The 16199-nt window shown below is 38.8% G+C and overlaps 1 protein-coding gene across 5 annotated transcripts in view; it reads right to left on the bottom strand.

Annotated features, from left to right (window-relative positions):
• The window catches only part of VPS13B (vacuolar protein sorting 13 homolog B), a 625623-nt gene that overhangs the window by 74512 nt on the left and 534912 nt on the right, over positions 1-16199 (bottom strand). For all 5 annotated transcript variants that reach the window (XM_072949533.1, XM_072949529.1, XM_072949532.1 and 2 more), the window contains exons 41-43: positions 14213-14394; positions 12611-12960; positions 7265-7426 (exon numbers count right to left, since the gene is read on the bottom strand). In XM_072949533.1, the coding sequence (XP_072805634.1) occupies positions 7265-7426; positions 12611-12960; positions 14213-14394 (694 nt within the window). The remainder of the gene's footprint in view (positions 1-7264; positions 7427-12610; positions 12961-14212; positions 14395-16199) is intronic.

The following is a 16199-nucleotide window of genomic DNA, read 5'->3' as shown; positions in this document are numbered from 1 at the left end:
TTACTCATAGATTACACCTTTTGAAACTGCCCCACAGGTCCCTGCAATTCTAAGTATTTTGTTGGGATCTTTTTTTCCTCTCCCTCTCTTCTTCAGATTGGATGATTTCTATTGATCCATCTTCAGGTTTACTCACTTTTTTCTTTTGTCATGTTGTATTATTTCTACTGCTGAGTACCAAGCTGCCACAAATTCAGCAGCTTAAAGTAGCTCACATTTATCATCTCACAGTGCCAGTGGGTCAGGAGTCCAAGCATAGCTTGGCTGGGTCATCGGCTTAGGGTCTCACTAGACTGCAACTGAGGTGTCAGCTGGGCTAGATTCTTACGTGGAGGCTCAACTTGGGGAGAATCCACTTCCAATCTCACTCAGGTTGTTGGTAAAATTTATTTCCCTTTGTCTATATGGTGAGGGCTTTGACTTAATGACTGGCACTGGCAGCCACCTGCAGGTCCTGGAAGCTGCCCCCAGCTCCCTGCCCGTGGCCCTCTTCACAGGCAGCCAGGACATGGTAATTTGCTTCTTCAAGGCCAGGAGGAATGTACGTATCTCTCTCTCCTCACAAAAGGGCCTAGTCAGTACCTGTTTTAGGATTCTTTAGATTAACTCAGCTCACTCAGAATTACCTATTTTTGATTAACTAAAAATCAAGCAGATATGGAGAACTAGAGATTTTCAGTGGGGAGAGGGAAGGGGGAGGGGCAAGATAGGCGCAGGAAGTTAACAGGCACAAGCGACTATGTATTAAATAAACAAACAAGGATATACTGTACAGCACAGAGAATATAGCCAATATTTGATAATAACTTTAAATGGAATATAATCTATTAAAATTTTCAATCACTGTATTACACACCTGAAACTAATACAATATTGTAAATTAACTATACTTAAAAAAAAAGGTTAAAAAAAGCAACTAATTTGGGACTTACATCCATAAAATCCCTTTACAGGTGCTATAGTCACTTTAGAGTTACATATGTGATGGTAACTTCAGTTAAAAAAAAAAATTTTACATGTCTGATGATTCCAACCTCTGGGTCATCTTGGGGGTTGGCATCTTAAATTTTAATTATCTTTCCCTTGAAATTGAGTAACACTTTTTTTTTTTTAAGAAGTAAGTAAACTCATTTATACTCAAACTGAAAATTCTTACATCTGGATGAGTGGCAGCTCAGACTAATTCAGGTCTTGAAGCCCTGGGTACAAGCTGCTTTCAGTCTGTCTCATGCATGCATGCGTGGTTCAGCAGTAAGCCTACAAGCGGGGCTAAATTTAAACACACTATTTTCCCTTTCTCTGGCGTTCCCTTTTCCAAGGTTTTCTCTCCACTCTCTACAGCCTTGACTGCCTGAGCTCTTTCACCTGGTGCCTTGGGCCAGAAAGACAACGGGCCACCCCTGCCTTGCTACAACTGTAGTTGCCCTCAAAGCAAAGCCACACAAAATGGGTAATTCACTCTGTGCAGATTACTAGCTCAGAGATTCTACGCCCTTCCAAAATCTGCCTGCCTTTGTTCATCTCCAGAGGTAGTTGTTTAGTGTTTTGCTGAGAATTTATAGCTATTTGTCACAGAAAGGTCAGCCTGTTAGGCGTTTACACCAGTCTATGACTTCTACTCTGTCCTGGCTCAGGTACTATTGTCTCTCTCACCCCCGGACTCTGCAGTAGTGTGCATACAATTCTCCGAGCATCTTCTCAACTACCACAGGAATCGTTCCAAATGCAACTGTGATCTTCTGACTCCTCTACTTAAAACCCTCCAGTAGCCAAAAGCTTCCCACCACATACAGGTATCTCTCCTCAGAATGGATTGCCAGGCTCTTCAGAACATAACTCCTCCAAAAAGTGGTGTGCTGGAGATGACTCATCCTTGCTTGTGAAAAACAATTGCCCCCCCGCCCTGTATTGCCCCTCCCGACTCCTCCCAGAGATAACCACTAGTTTGTTCTCTGAGTCTGCTTTTTTATTGTTGTTGTTGTTATATTCACTAGTTTGTTGTATTTTTAAGATTCCACATATAAGTGGTATCATAAGTGATATTTCTCTTTCTCTAACTTCATTTAGTGTAATGCCCTTCAAGTTCATCCATGCTGCTGCAAATGGCAAAATTTTGTTCTTTTTAAATGGCTGAGTAGTATTCCATTGTATATATATACCACATCTCTTTATCCATTCATATGTTGACAGACACTTAGGTTGCTTCCATATCTTGGCAATTATAAATAATGGTGCTGTGAACACTGGAGTGCATGTATCCTTTCGAATTAGTGTTTTTGTTTTTTTTGGAGACATATACCCAGGAGTGGAATTGCTGGATCATATGGTAGTTCTATTTTTAGTTTCTGGAGAAATGTCCATACTGTCTTCCTCATTTGCTCTTTCTAAACAAACTCTGATATGCATGCCATGTGCCATATAACAGCAGAGGCAAACACCTGAAAAATGTATCAGTTTGAATAGCTTTGCCAACACGGAATATTTCCTTGCCAACACAGAATATTTCCTTGCCTCCCTAAGTCTGCTTTTAAATTTTCAAAATTGTGACTGTGGCAACAAGAAATGTGCTCATTCTCTAGATGGGTACACATGCATTATATAAATGGGTATGAAAAGAGCAGTAACTAAGTAAGAACTACAATCTAGTTAATAAAATTGACAACTGGTTGGAATTACCATAAGACAGGAAGATACTCAAAATCCTTTACTTTCCCTTTTGACAAGAGAAAAAATGATCAAATCTCACTTTAAAATATTTTTACATCCAAAAGAAGAACTGTATAACTTTCTGTCTGTGTAGGCCAAAAACAAGTACAGCAAAAAATATTTTACTGCTTTGTGATAAGTCCAGGCTGATTATATGTGTTAGATTTAAAATATTACCTGTCATGTCTTAATTTCTGAAACATCTTACCAAGTTTTCAGGTGATGGGAATACCATTTAGACCAGAGTGAAAACAGTTTAAAATCATATATCTTCAGTCTATTTAATTAAAAAAAATTTTTAATTTAATTTTTTTTTATTGAAGTATAGTCAGTTTACAATGTTGTGTCAATTTCTGGTGTACAGCATAACATTTCAATAAATATATATATATATATATATTTTCTCTTTCTTTCTTTTTAAATTTTATTTATTTTTTTAGTCTATTGAATTTTGTCAGCTGAAGAGACCTGAAAGCAGGGGGTGGCAAACTAAGCATGGCTCGTGGGCCAAATTTGGTGCACTGCCTTTTTTTGTATAGCCTGTGTGCTCAGATGGTTGAAATTCTCAAATGGTTGAAAAAGGTCAAAAGAAGAATACTGTTTCGTGATGTGCGAAAATTGTTGAAATTCAAATTTCACTGTCTATAAATAAAATTTTATTGGCACACAGTCACACATTTGTTACGACTGCTTTTGTGCAGAGCTGAATAGCTGTGAGAGAGGGTCTAAAGCCCTGAAAGTCTGAAATATATACCACCTGGTCCAACATGAAAAAGTTTGCCAATGTCTGCCTGAAACGAATATATGATTTATATTTTCTTCACCAAATCTGATTACTGTGACAAGTATTCCCCAGATCCTCTGCTGCTCTTCCAAACTGATTCTTAACCTTGTGGCATTTTGCATTTCAAAATATCTGCCATTTTTACAAGCTTATGAAGCTTTCTATTATATCCACTGTGAAGCAATATTTTGTTATTTCCTATAGTTCTGTCTAGAGCCCATTTCCACCTTGACTGATGGTTTGATTACTAAAATTAATTCCACAGGTCACTGGAATTCTGCAAGTCTAAAAAAACTGCATCATCTACAAATTGGGCACGTTTTCAGGGTAAAAGCAATTGTAGTTTCTTATATACAAGATTGAGGCAGTCATTGCTAGTTCAAGCAGTTTAATCGGCCAAGAGTGCTCTCTCTTAACCAGTAAAAGAGGTTCACTTGAACAGTCTATACACAAATCCTACTATGATGGAAGTGCCAGTGTATTTGGTTTGGCTAAATTGAACGAAACTTCCCTTGACCCTGAGCTGCAAATCCTGCCCATGTTCTGGGGAAAGATTCCACAAACTCACCTATCCAGTCCTTAGATTCAACCTCACGTAACGTGAAGCACTTCTCGGAAGATCAGTCCTTTGCTGGTTACTGCTCTCATCCAACCTGGTCTGAAGTCTACTGAACTGGGGGATTAAAGGGTCCTTTGTGGTGGCATATATGACTGTGCAGCTGAGCATGCTCAGTTATTCCCTAGGAAATAGCTTTGTTCTTCCTTTGTTTGTTTAGACAAGCGACTGCTGTGGAATATCCAGCGTTTTAAGTGATTCTGCCTCAGAGCATGTGTTAGAAACTATAAGGAGAGGTTATAACTTCAATTCTAAAAGGTTTTTGCTTTAGCTTTCTGGACTTGGTCGTGTCCATGTTTCTTCCCATCCTATTGGGACTTACTGTTGTTAGCAACCTCCTGTGTGGTTCTAAGACATGTTGACCTCTTTGAAACCTTTCCAGGTGTCATTGCCACTTTCTTGATCTCTGCAATATAAGCTACATTGTTCAGCGGAGTTAAGTTCTATGAACTTTAGAAATCCTCCCTGAGACTATGAATTGACTAACGCCCAAGGTAGCATAAACACGCAGACACAAATGTTCCTGAGACCCAGCCTGCTGGGCAGTGCAGGATATGACTTGGAGTCTGGAAATGGGAACAGCTTGCTCACTTGTGAGTCTCTGACTACCTCCAGGTGCAGTATGAAGCTAAGTGGCTAGTTTTTCAGAACCTCAGATGTAACCTCTCATTAGAACACAGCAGAATTTCCAATTGTGGATGTTAAGGAATTCCTTGAAGACCCTCTGGGCCCATTAAGACCTCTCTGACTTCAGAGAGTCCTAAAACACACTTCCTTCAGCATACATAGCTGTAGCAAAGAGACACTTTCCACGGAGTTGATCTAAGTTTTAGTGAAAGATTATAATGACATAGCTCATCTTAAGATTTGTATCCAAAAGATGCAGTTACAAATTAAAAAGAGAAAACAAAAGTTTAATAGATACCTGTCTTTTGTTTCCAGCTTGTCATGAAAAGGTTCTTACTGGTTTTGGTTCTTAAAGCTTTGCAAAGGTTCATACTCATACTAAGGATCCCATGTTAGTCTAGCCCTAAGTGTGGAGTACTATGCTAGTGATTTCTCAGCCCTTTTCTTAAAACCTCTTAAAACAGCTTGGCTATTCTAACTGACAAATCATGCTGCCAAAACCTGGGAGAGTTTGACAGTGTTGTGGAAATAACACTATATTGAGAATGAAAAGATACGGGATTCAGTCCCAGCTTACCACTATCTTAGCTTTACATTTCTGCCTCTTTATCTATAAAATAGTCATAATAAAAATTCAAATCACACAGGGATATTATGAAAACAAAAGCAGTAAAAAATACAAAAAGACCTTGAAAAAGTGCAAAAGAGTAGAAAAGCGAAAGGTGTACTGTGCCCATGGTCATCCATGCTTCTTTCCTGTTCATCCCCTTCCCATCCAGAAACTGTAAGTCCATCACATGAAGACTGCTGTTCCTCCACACCCCTGAGCCAGCTGTTTATACCGTCACCCTTCCTTTCCTGGCTCAGTGTCCAGGGAATCTTGAGGGTCACGGAGGGCCATGGTAGTCTATGCATCTAAAAATGACTTGGAAGGGAGTTGAAGCTTCCTCTGCTTTGCTTTCCACTGGCTGAGGGCTGCAGCTTATGTGTGCAAATGGGGGAAGTGGCTACAGGTACAGTGTATGGTCACACATTACCACACCTTCTCAGAAGTTTCTTTCCTGTCACTACTAGTTCACTTCTGGGAATGCAATTATCACAGAAACCTTTCAAAGGGCTAAAAGGCTACACAACAAGTATTAACATGGATTGTCTCTAGCTGGTTGGAATTATAAGTCGTCTTTTTCTTTTTTCTTTTTGGTTTATATATCTCATCTAGAGTCTCATTTGTGCAATTAATAAGAAAAAAATAATGATTTAATTTTGAAACAATTTTGAAACGAACCAACCAACTAATTGCTCTTTAATTATGTTACAAGGGACAAATAACCAAATAACTTAAAAACACTCTAACATGGACATTTCTCAAAAGGAAAATTAGAAAATAAGGGCAAGTCATTCACTTTAAAAATACAAGTGCAATATCATATATGGGACTTTGGTAAGAACTTTTATTAAAAAAGGATTTGTGGCATTTTAATCTGCTGTTAGGTTAACTAGAATTAAATAGATAGACTTAAGAAGAATTGCACTGTATTTACTTTCCCAAATTTTATACTAATAGTGTGGCAGTATGACAAAAAAGCAAGTAAGAAATTGAATATAGCCTACTGGGGGGGGAAAAAAAAAAGGAAACTGGGAGCCTGAGGGTATAACATACTCTAAAGCTGGTCTATAGCCCAGATGGGAAAACTTGTTCTCTAATCTAATGACTTTCTTTTAATTACAAGCAGACAGTAGTCTCCTTATTACCCAGAGTTTTGGAAATACATTATTCTTGCGAATACTTCCTAGGCTTTCTTTCACTCATTTAAGACCACATCTTTGTATTTAATTCCCCCTCAGTTACCCCTGCAGGGCACACCCCTCTAATTATTCCCATCTAAAGTGACAGGAAAATGGAATTATACTACTTGGAAAACAGACATCCTTCGGTATGTCTTTTCTCAGTGCTTCCTTGGGCATATTTTGCCATTGTGCTCACTTTTGCCACAGATCGTGAGCTGTCCTTGGAAGGTAAGAACTGAGACTTCTCTGCCTTTGAATTCCCAGTGCCTAGGACATGACTGGTGCAGATTATGAATCAGAATAAATGAATGAATAATAATACCGAAGGCATCATGTTTACAGTAGTGTATCAAGCACAATTTTAGTGCCTTATACATATTAACTGATTTAGCCCTCCCCACCCTATGAAATAGGTACTATTATCCCCAGTTTACACATGAGATAACTGAGGCAGGAAAGCAAAGCGAGGTAATCCAGAGCCAGCATCCAAGCCCACGTCCTGTGGCTCTAGAGTTAACCTCATAAACCCCCCGCGAACCAGGAGACATCCACTCCGCGAGAAGCACGGGGACACTGTGCTCCCCACTCTAAACATCTCTGGGTTTTGATCGGATGTAGCTATACTTTGCGGTTTCTTGGGAGACTTAAAAAGGGAAGTAACTGGACACAGGCACACAAATGCAGAATAAATGACTCCCCAACCTTAACAATTGCTGTGTTTGTAAGACTTTTTCTCCAAATACCTGTGGGGATTTGTGAGAGCGCCAGCTGTACTGGTGACTATGGAGACTGGCCAGCAGAACATTTTCATCGGTGTCCACCTGGCCAAACCGCAGTGTCTCCTGTGTGTCATTACAGATCACAAAATGGCTGAAGACCAACTCCTCTACCTCAGGGCATTTGTTCTGAAAGAAAAAGAATACGAAAGCCAACGTGCATCAGGTTAATTGCAAGATGTTTGGCAGCTGTCTGCCCAGTGGCGATTGTTACAACACAGAAATACTAAAAGATCTGTTGTCATTAGCTCTGGTATACAAAGTATTCTATACTTCCAGGATAAGCACAAGAAAATACCTTAAAGAGATCTTAAATGTTCCAAGAACATGTTTTGATTTATATTCCTGCAAAATAAATCATATACACAGAAGAGTAAAAGAACAATGAGATCCCTCAAACTCTTAGCATTTTAAAATGAATTAACATGCTACAAAGACTGCTGTACTGCGTAGTGCACGTTTTTGAGCAGAGTACCAGGGGCTAGAATTACCATGTTCCCGACCTTCTAAACTTGACAATCAAGACCAATTACCAAAGCCACAGTTTGTACCCTACAGAAAGTAAGGATCATTTAGGTAATACATCCCCAGATTCCTTAAGGGGGAGGGAGGGTGTGTGTGTGTGTGTGTGTGTAAATCTGCTCAGGGAGAGATGTAAATAAAACCATAACTCTCCCTCTATTGTTAAAGAGGCTGAACACACAAAACAGATCAACCTCAGAGTCAGTGTAAGCTGAGCTGTAGTTTTCGAGAGAAATAACATTAGCTGAAAAACAGTTGTTGGTGTCTGTTTCAGCTAATAATCAATCAGCTAACGTCTTCCATTAATCTAGCAAGACTCAGCAAATTAGTACTATATTCCTGTGTTGATACCTCCTTCTCAGCGATATCTCCACAGGTTGCTATTATATCAAAACACTGGCCAAGCGATAGAGCATTTCTGGGATTACTCTTTTATCACTTTGGATAGGTTATGGCTTAAAAAACAATAAATGTACCTCTGGTAAAGGAAAACAATAGCTAAACAAACGATTAACTTGAGAATGCAACAAAAATATCTCAATTAGCCAATGACTTTGCAGACAATGGGAGCTCATATGTAACTGATGCTTCTCCAGTTGGCCTCTATTTCCTGGCTGTGGATCTAAATACTGTCACAATGCCATGCTCCATCATTTGTCATTTTACTGAGGGGAGGGAGAGTGAAAAGGGATACATCACTCATAAGCATAGAGATTTCAGTGATCATGTGGCCTGAAGCCAAGGAGTCTACGGATGAATGTATTTGGAATCCAGCCTGGACCAAGACCTGACCTAGAACCTCACCGAGAACAGTTATCTAATCATCCAGAAGGCCCCCAAAGTGGGTGGGCAGAGCTCTCTAAGTGCAGTTGGTGAGGAGGCCCTGGAATATCTCATCCTTCCAGATACCCCCGAGGACTCCTGAGCCTTCGATCTATCATCTGTCTATTCTCACCAAACCTCTCTATTCTCATGGGGCAGAACCTTGCTCGACAGCCACGCTCATCATAGATAAAAGAGTCTCTGGCTAAGTGAGACTGAAGCAGTTAGGACCAACAATTACCTGTTGTCTACCATACTGCTCTTTGCTGTGGCTTTTAATCACGACCTATGATTTCAAAACTGGACTGTCTGCAGGTTTCAGGCATCCTGCCTGATCCGGCCCCCACCGCATCTTGAACCACTCTCCATCTGCCCACTAGACCCCAGCTCCGCCAGCCCCTTCAGCTCCTCCAGTACCACACTGGCCCCCTTTCAGTTCATCCAACACATGAAAGTCCTTCCTGCCTCAGTGCCTTTCTTTTGCTTGGACCTCTTTTCTTCCTTGCTTGGCTAACTTCTTTCTACTCAGCTTTCAGTTTCCTATTTCCAGGTCATGCCCTCCTGAGATCCTCCTGGACCAATTTTGATCCCCCTACTTTATGCTCACACGACACTGTATTTCACCTTCACAGCACTGATCCCTTCAGGGACTGAGTAATTATTTGCATGATTATGGTTCGCTGTTCTCCATCATTAGACTCCACACTGCATAAGGGCAGGAACGAGATCTGCTACTTACAACTTTATCTCCTGTGCTCAGAATAATGCCTGGCGCATAAGTACTCTATAAACACTCATGAAACAAACACATGAGTAAATCTAAAATTTAAAATTATAAAACTAATATATGCTCCCAGTAGAAAGATTAGAAAGTGCAAACAGTATGAATTTTAAAAAAAGTTTCTAATTTTATTTTAAGAGATATTGCTGTTAACATTTTGGTGAATTTTTTCCAGCAATTTTTCACTTCTGAGTGTCCCAGCTGCTCCCTACCCAGTCCTATCTTAGATATCTAATATATTTAAAGGTTTAGAAACCTTTAATCAAACTGGAGTCACAGTGTATAATTAGTGTTGATGAGATTTTTCCACTTAGTATTGTATAATTAACATAAACTGCTCTCCTTGTAAACATTTTTTTCTCCTTTAGGTCCAAGAGTACAACCATGAAGAAAGGGGTAAGATTCCAAACTCCCACTCAGACAGACATCCTGAGATTGAAATTCAGTTTTCATAATGAATTGGGATCAATCTGCTGGTAACACAGAGGTTAAGTTACCAGATGGGGCTTGAGTGAAAAAAAAAATCACATTACTTTCCTCATCTCTAAAAACTGACCTTTAATAAATGATGAGGGTTTTAGGAAAAAATGTAAATGAAAGAGCACAAGGGGGTTGTTTACATTTTTCTAAAGAATACTCAGAATCCTCAGGGAACCGTTTCTCTACAGCTTCTTCATCTGTAGAGTTCATTATGACTGTAACAAGTTTAAGCATTTCTTGGAATGTTTAAATTCTAGTATATTATGAAAATTCATACACATTTTGTATGACATCATACAAGCTAAACCTCAGAATGCTCACTCAGATTTGTAATTAAAAGATGGCTCATCTACATTTAAGATTTGTGCTGCAGTGTTATACAGGCATTTGCAAGTAAAGAGAGGTATCATTTTGGTGTAAGGTAAGACACATGAACATAACTTTGATTTTTAAGTAAAAATCTTGAAATGCTATTTTGTCTAAATGTGGGAATGTGACATAGAAATATAAAGCAAACTGCAAGTGGCACTTTGGGTCCTTAATCTGGTTTCGCAAAACATTAATCATTTACAAAAGAGAAAAAAAACCTACAGCCAGAGAAATCGGACACTGATGAAGGCTTCTGTTAATCTTGAACTCATGACCTAAAGGTGAAAGGCCAAATTGTTTCATGCTTCAACTGTCTGGTCCATCCACACTGGATACAAATGACTTGTCTCGGATATGAATATCCGATAAAAAGTATGTGGAGAACTCAAATAACTTACTCTGCTTATTAACTTCACTTTCTCATTGGGAGTATACTCCATGTGAGCATTAGAACACAATAAAAATCCAAGCTTGGGAAACTAATCTCTCCCTCTAAAGGGGATAAACCACATTCAGAACATCTTAGAAACAATGAACTTAATAACCCCTCCATAAGCCCATTTCAATGTCAAATGTCCTATAATTTCAAAGTAGTGCGTTTTGGTATTTATTTTAGAATACACAGGGTTAGATGCCTACCACATTAAAACTTGGTGGCAAGTACCCTTGACATGGGAGGAAACAAGAAAATTACAGCAACAATTACAGAAGTATATCCTCTTGTGGCTCATGTTAACATTGCCAAATCCCTGTATAAATCAGAACCAACTATTCATAGAATGTACCTGTCAGCAATATGCTACGTGACATATGGCTCTACTTAATCAAATATACAATTCCATTTAAAAAAAAACTCAGAGTATTCCTTCAAGGCACTCTGTTAGCCAGTCAGTCATTCACACTCTGATGTGGTTTAAAACATTTAAATATTTATGCACCGTATTTTATTTGTATGTATAGCTGTGTCTAAGAGAAGATTTTTACCCTGGGAGGAAACAGATATTTCTGAGGGCCATTTTGCAGTAGTTGCTACACATGAGTCCCCTTATACTGGCTCTGATACCAGAACAAAAATATCCTGGGTTTAAATGCTCTATCAATGAGTCTTTTGTATTTTCTAGGTTTGTTTTTTATTAAATGCATTGTTCAAAATATGACAAAAAACAGAAATTGGAGCCATGGAGGTTTTTTTCACATTGCTATTCGAACCAGCTGCAAAGATTTAGATCACACTAGCTCTTATTTTACGCATGTCCTCTGCAACAAGAAAACCATGGAATGCCCTTAAAAAAGAATTTTAAAATATAAAACAGATGTGTTATCTTCTTTCCCTTTGCTATTGTAGTGCCATGTTAGGTAATTAATTCCTTAGTCTTGTATAGGTCTTCATGCATATAAAGAAAAGAGTTTATTCCCATAAAAATTCTTAAGTTAGGGAACTCAAGCCCCTCCCCCTCTCCACTGCCCCATCCCCCCATGAGGTCAGAGCAGAATGAAGGACCGTTTCTCTTGGGGAGTTGGTCCACACAAATGCATGTAACATACAAAATGTGGGGAAATGTCTCAGCTTAAATAGCAACACAAACTATGTGGAAACACAATACTGAAAATCAGTAAGGGAAGCAGAAGTGATTTGTTATTAAGTCACTGAGCATATTACTATCCAAACATTTCGTGAAATTATTTTCATACTAGTGGATGTGGGCATTTCCCCACTTTAAATACACCATTCAAAACAGACTTTCCATCTCTTTTCTGAGGTGGCTGATTTCTGCCAAGAGATAAAAGTAAAACAATTACCAGTCCAGAGACTAACTAGTTAAAAAATCTGTTATCCAGTGCTTTTTTAGTGACTCAAAATGGCAGAATGATAATGGGGGAAAGACTGAGACTATATTGTGTTCACACATTTCCTCTCACTGCCTTTTCTCTTTCAAATGCTTATCTCAGAAAGGCTCACACAGGCTCTTCATTTCTGCAGTGGATGCTTAGACAATTTGATGCATAGCTAAGTTGACGCTTTGGCAAACTAAAGCCATAAGACTTGGAAAAAGTTTCTGGGAATATGTAACTTTCCACACAGATGTGGTACATTAGTCACAAAAATGTGGGCATGATCTCTGATGCATGTGTAGAGAACCCATATTCTCCAAAGGTTTTAAAAATAACATGCATCACTTTGCCAAAACAGAGAAGGCCCAAACACTATGGTGCCCATCAGATTCTTCATTCTCTCGCACTTTTGTTTACGCGTAACTTATTATTAGACGTGATAACACAGAGTGACTAGTAAAAGATCACCCACAGACAAACTGTAAACTGTTCTAGAATGTGCATACCTGTTGCCAAGCTTGTACTGCAGTGTTTAGAGAATGAACCACATGTTGCCCAAAGTTTACAAATACAGAGTCAACCATGATGGTGGAGTCAATCAGCTTTTCTACAGCATTGCTGGAAACTGCAATCTGTCCAAAGATGCTGAAGGGTTTTACCACGCTTTGCATCGTAACATTTCTGCACTCTAGAAGTTTACAGTCTGTTTGAGCTGAGAACTGGATCTCCTGACAGACAGAATTATTGTTCCATTGTCGAAGATACATGTGTGGTTCTCTGAAGGAAATAATCATGTATTCTAGTTCAGATGGCACATTTTTATCAGAAATAAATGGCTGGAGGTATTGTGGCGGAGCTGTGGAGAGAACGAACAAGAAAAACAGCAACTGAGATGAGCTGATACTTTATGGATATAAAGAGATGAATTAATTTAAATTATTCCCTTCTTCATAACTGATTTTAATATTTGCTGTTACATAAATTTAAGCATTCTCCTGAAGATAATACAGTATTTTAATACCATTTGATATCTGCAGACAAAACTTTGTGCAATAAAGAGGTCTCTTAAATATATATATACTTTCCAAAGGTTACATTCCTAGATAAAAATTTGACCACAAAAGACAACAAATAAAATGAAGAGGAGGTAAATATCGAAGGAGAGTTTTACGGAAGTGCTCTGCATCTACTAACCAAATCTCAAAACCGAAAACATGACCCAGAGAGAGTTAGAAAATGCAGGTTAAACTCCGTTTTTGCTGAAAAGGCAAGATGCTTAACAGCAGCTGTGTTTAGTTTTAATCTGATTTTTTTTCCTTTTTCCATTACATGGAGGTTGAAAACCTAATACCAGAATCTAAATGTATTAACTAGAGAAGGTTTGGTACTGACTTTAAGTAATAATTATTCATGTAAAATGAACAAATATATAAAAGGCCACTTGTGGTGTGTGGAAACATTTTAATTTTCTACCTTACAAACTTGGAAAAGTGCTGGTCCTTTACATTATTTGAGAATTTGCCCATCTTTGGTAGAAGGTATTTGTGCTTCTGAAATAAGGTAATATCAAGTACTTTTGGAAACTATTTGCCATTAATGTAATGGCTCAGGATATAGAACAAAAACAGATGTATTTCTGTCAAAAAGATCACAATTAGAGTAATAGTAAAACCGGCGATTTTTGTAATTTCCTTGAAAATTCATTAGGAAGCATGCAAAATCATGGCAATTCAATATAACTGGTAACTTATGTAATAAGTCCATAAGATGGAGTTCAAGATTTCAACTGTTATATGAAATCAACTTCAGGAGACCTTTGCAAGTGCTCACTGTTGGCAGAAAGGAATGCTGCTTCTAAATATTTCCACCACCATGTGGGTGGCGATCAGCACAGAAGGAGCTCTGGTTGGCGGTGGGGGAGACGGGGAGTGATCGACAATCACGTTCTGAAACATCACTAATACTGTGGTACACAGAATGGAAACCTCTCCAGGCCTTTTTACTTCCTGACAATAAATTGGGTAAAAATCAACAAATTGTGTCTTAACAACACTCAGGACAAAATAACAAGTTTTAAGTAAATGTTACTTTGCTAAAGTAAAGAGTACCTGTGCCTAGCTGATCAAGGTGATGACAAAGGTGGAACTCCAGGTGAGCAAACTGGAAGGAAATGCAAAGAGATGGGACAAACCATGGTGTAAAACAGGAGTCAACTCGGGCACAGGCAGCCAGAGCTGGTGGAGTTACAAGTTGGTCACAAGTGCTTTGGGAACCAGATTCACTTGCAGAGCTGTGGGAGATAAGAAATAAAAGAAGTTCAATAACCTAAATTTCCCAATATCATATAAATGTCTCTCTGTAAGGGTTTTTAAAGCTAGGTCCCATAGTCTAGTTGCCTCGCCTCAATGCCAGTAGAAGCATGAGCGCTGACGGGGAGGGACCAAGTACATCCCGGTAACTGCGGATCACTGATCGGATGCTGTCTTAATCCCCATCATCGTCTTCGGTCCTTGTCCTTCCAAGTCTGATCTACAGCTATGGTCACCTGGCTCCCTAATTCATGAAGAGCCTAGAGGAGAAACACTGTGGTTTATAATATCCTAGTGAGGACTATGACAGGAAAAACTGAAGAAATAAATCCTTGGTTTTCAAAGAACTCAGTCTAATTGGGGATTTGAAATATGTAGACATTTGCAAACATCAGAAAACAGAACAACCATCCGGGAATAGGAGAGTCAGAAGTGCTGCCAGGATGGCAACTGAGGAGGAGTTAAGAACGGCACGGGGTGAACTGTGTGCGGTTCTCAGAGAGTTAATCTTCAGCGGAGTTTTGAAAGAAGCTGGGAAAAGGCTGGCGAAAATGAAAGCTAGGTTTACTGAATGTTTAACTTCAAGGGGTTTAGAGTTATGTGGTGGTATTTATTGCAATGTTAGAAACACTCCATTGTATTGAAAGAAAACACAACTCTGGGTCACTACGTTACCGATGAAATGCTCTGTGTGAAAACGTATCCAACTATATTCTTAAAATTTCTATAAATGGGCATACTCATCCAAAAAGCCTTCTAGGAATTTATCTTTAGAGTTACAAATAAAGGTCTCATTGGCAAGGTAAAATTAAAACTTGTATTTATTCAGAAATTCCAAAATGTGTTAGTTGTACATGTGTTGTACAAATCTGAATTCTTTTCCTTATACTACTTTAAGAAGTGCTTAAAAATACTGGTATAGTGTTAGTCAAAATATTATTAAAAATCCAGGTGAGAGTTCTTTGAGATCAGTTTTAAAACAGCGAGTACGCAATGAGGTGTTTATCTGAAGAATTTTTCTCGCCATCTGTAATTTTTCACACTTTTGAGATTTTCCAAGATTTACTTTTTTCTCTCTTGAGAGTAGCAAATACTATAACATATTGAAAAAGGTTGCTAAAACATCACAAATATGCCACCAACTTCATTTATAACAAATTGATTCATTATTCACTTTTCCTAAATTAAACACACAAAGCAATGGTTAAAAAGGGATTTTTAGGTCGTCCTCGGGCTTGTCTTTTGGTTCAGCCAGTGGGAGGTGCCCACAGGGGACTGGAGGTGGGTAGAGAGTTGGTGGGGGAATGAATGTATTCCCCTGGTTCCTTCTTAGCCACATCTCGCACATTGCTGCATCCTTCCATCAAAAACAGCTACAACCACCTGCTCTGAGTTTTGGTAACGGCTCAATCACCTGGTTCTTTCAGGACTAAGAACAGGATGGCTCCCCGGGGCTTCTAGTGTCAGGCTCCTGTACTATCCCTTAACCTTGCCACCACTTCTGTAAATAATCTACGTTAAACTCTCCTCAGCCTCCCAGGATGAGTGTGCCATCTGTTTCCTGTCAGGACCTAGATAAAAGGGGTTTATTTAGACTTCAGCAATGGGCAATGGAGATGGGCAAATACATACATGATGAAATTAAAAACAAATAGCTGAAATGGATATCCTGATCAGAGAGTAAATGTTGTATCTCTAGCCTCAGTCCAGTGCACAACAAACAGGAGAAGTTTTCTAAAGGTCAATAATGTTGTGGAAACTAAGCTCGAAGTTACTCTACTTCCAA

Source organism: Vicugna pacos, chromosome 25 (genome assembly GCF_048564905.1).
Source record: "Vicugna pacos chromosome 25, VicPac4, whole genome shotgun sequence".
In the NCBI taxonomy this organism is placed as follows: Eukaryota; Metazoa; Chordata; class Mammalia; order Artiodactyla; family Camelidae; genus Vicugna; species Vicugna pacos.
This window is presented reverse-complemented; position numbering and strand designations above follow the sequence as displayed.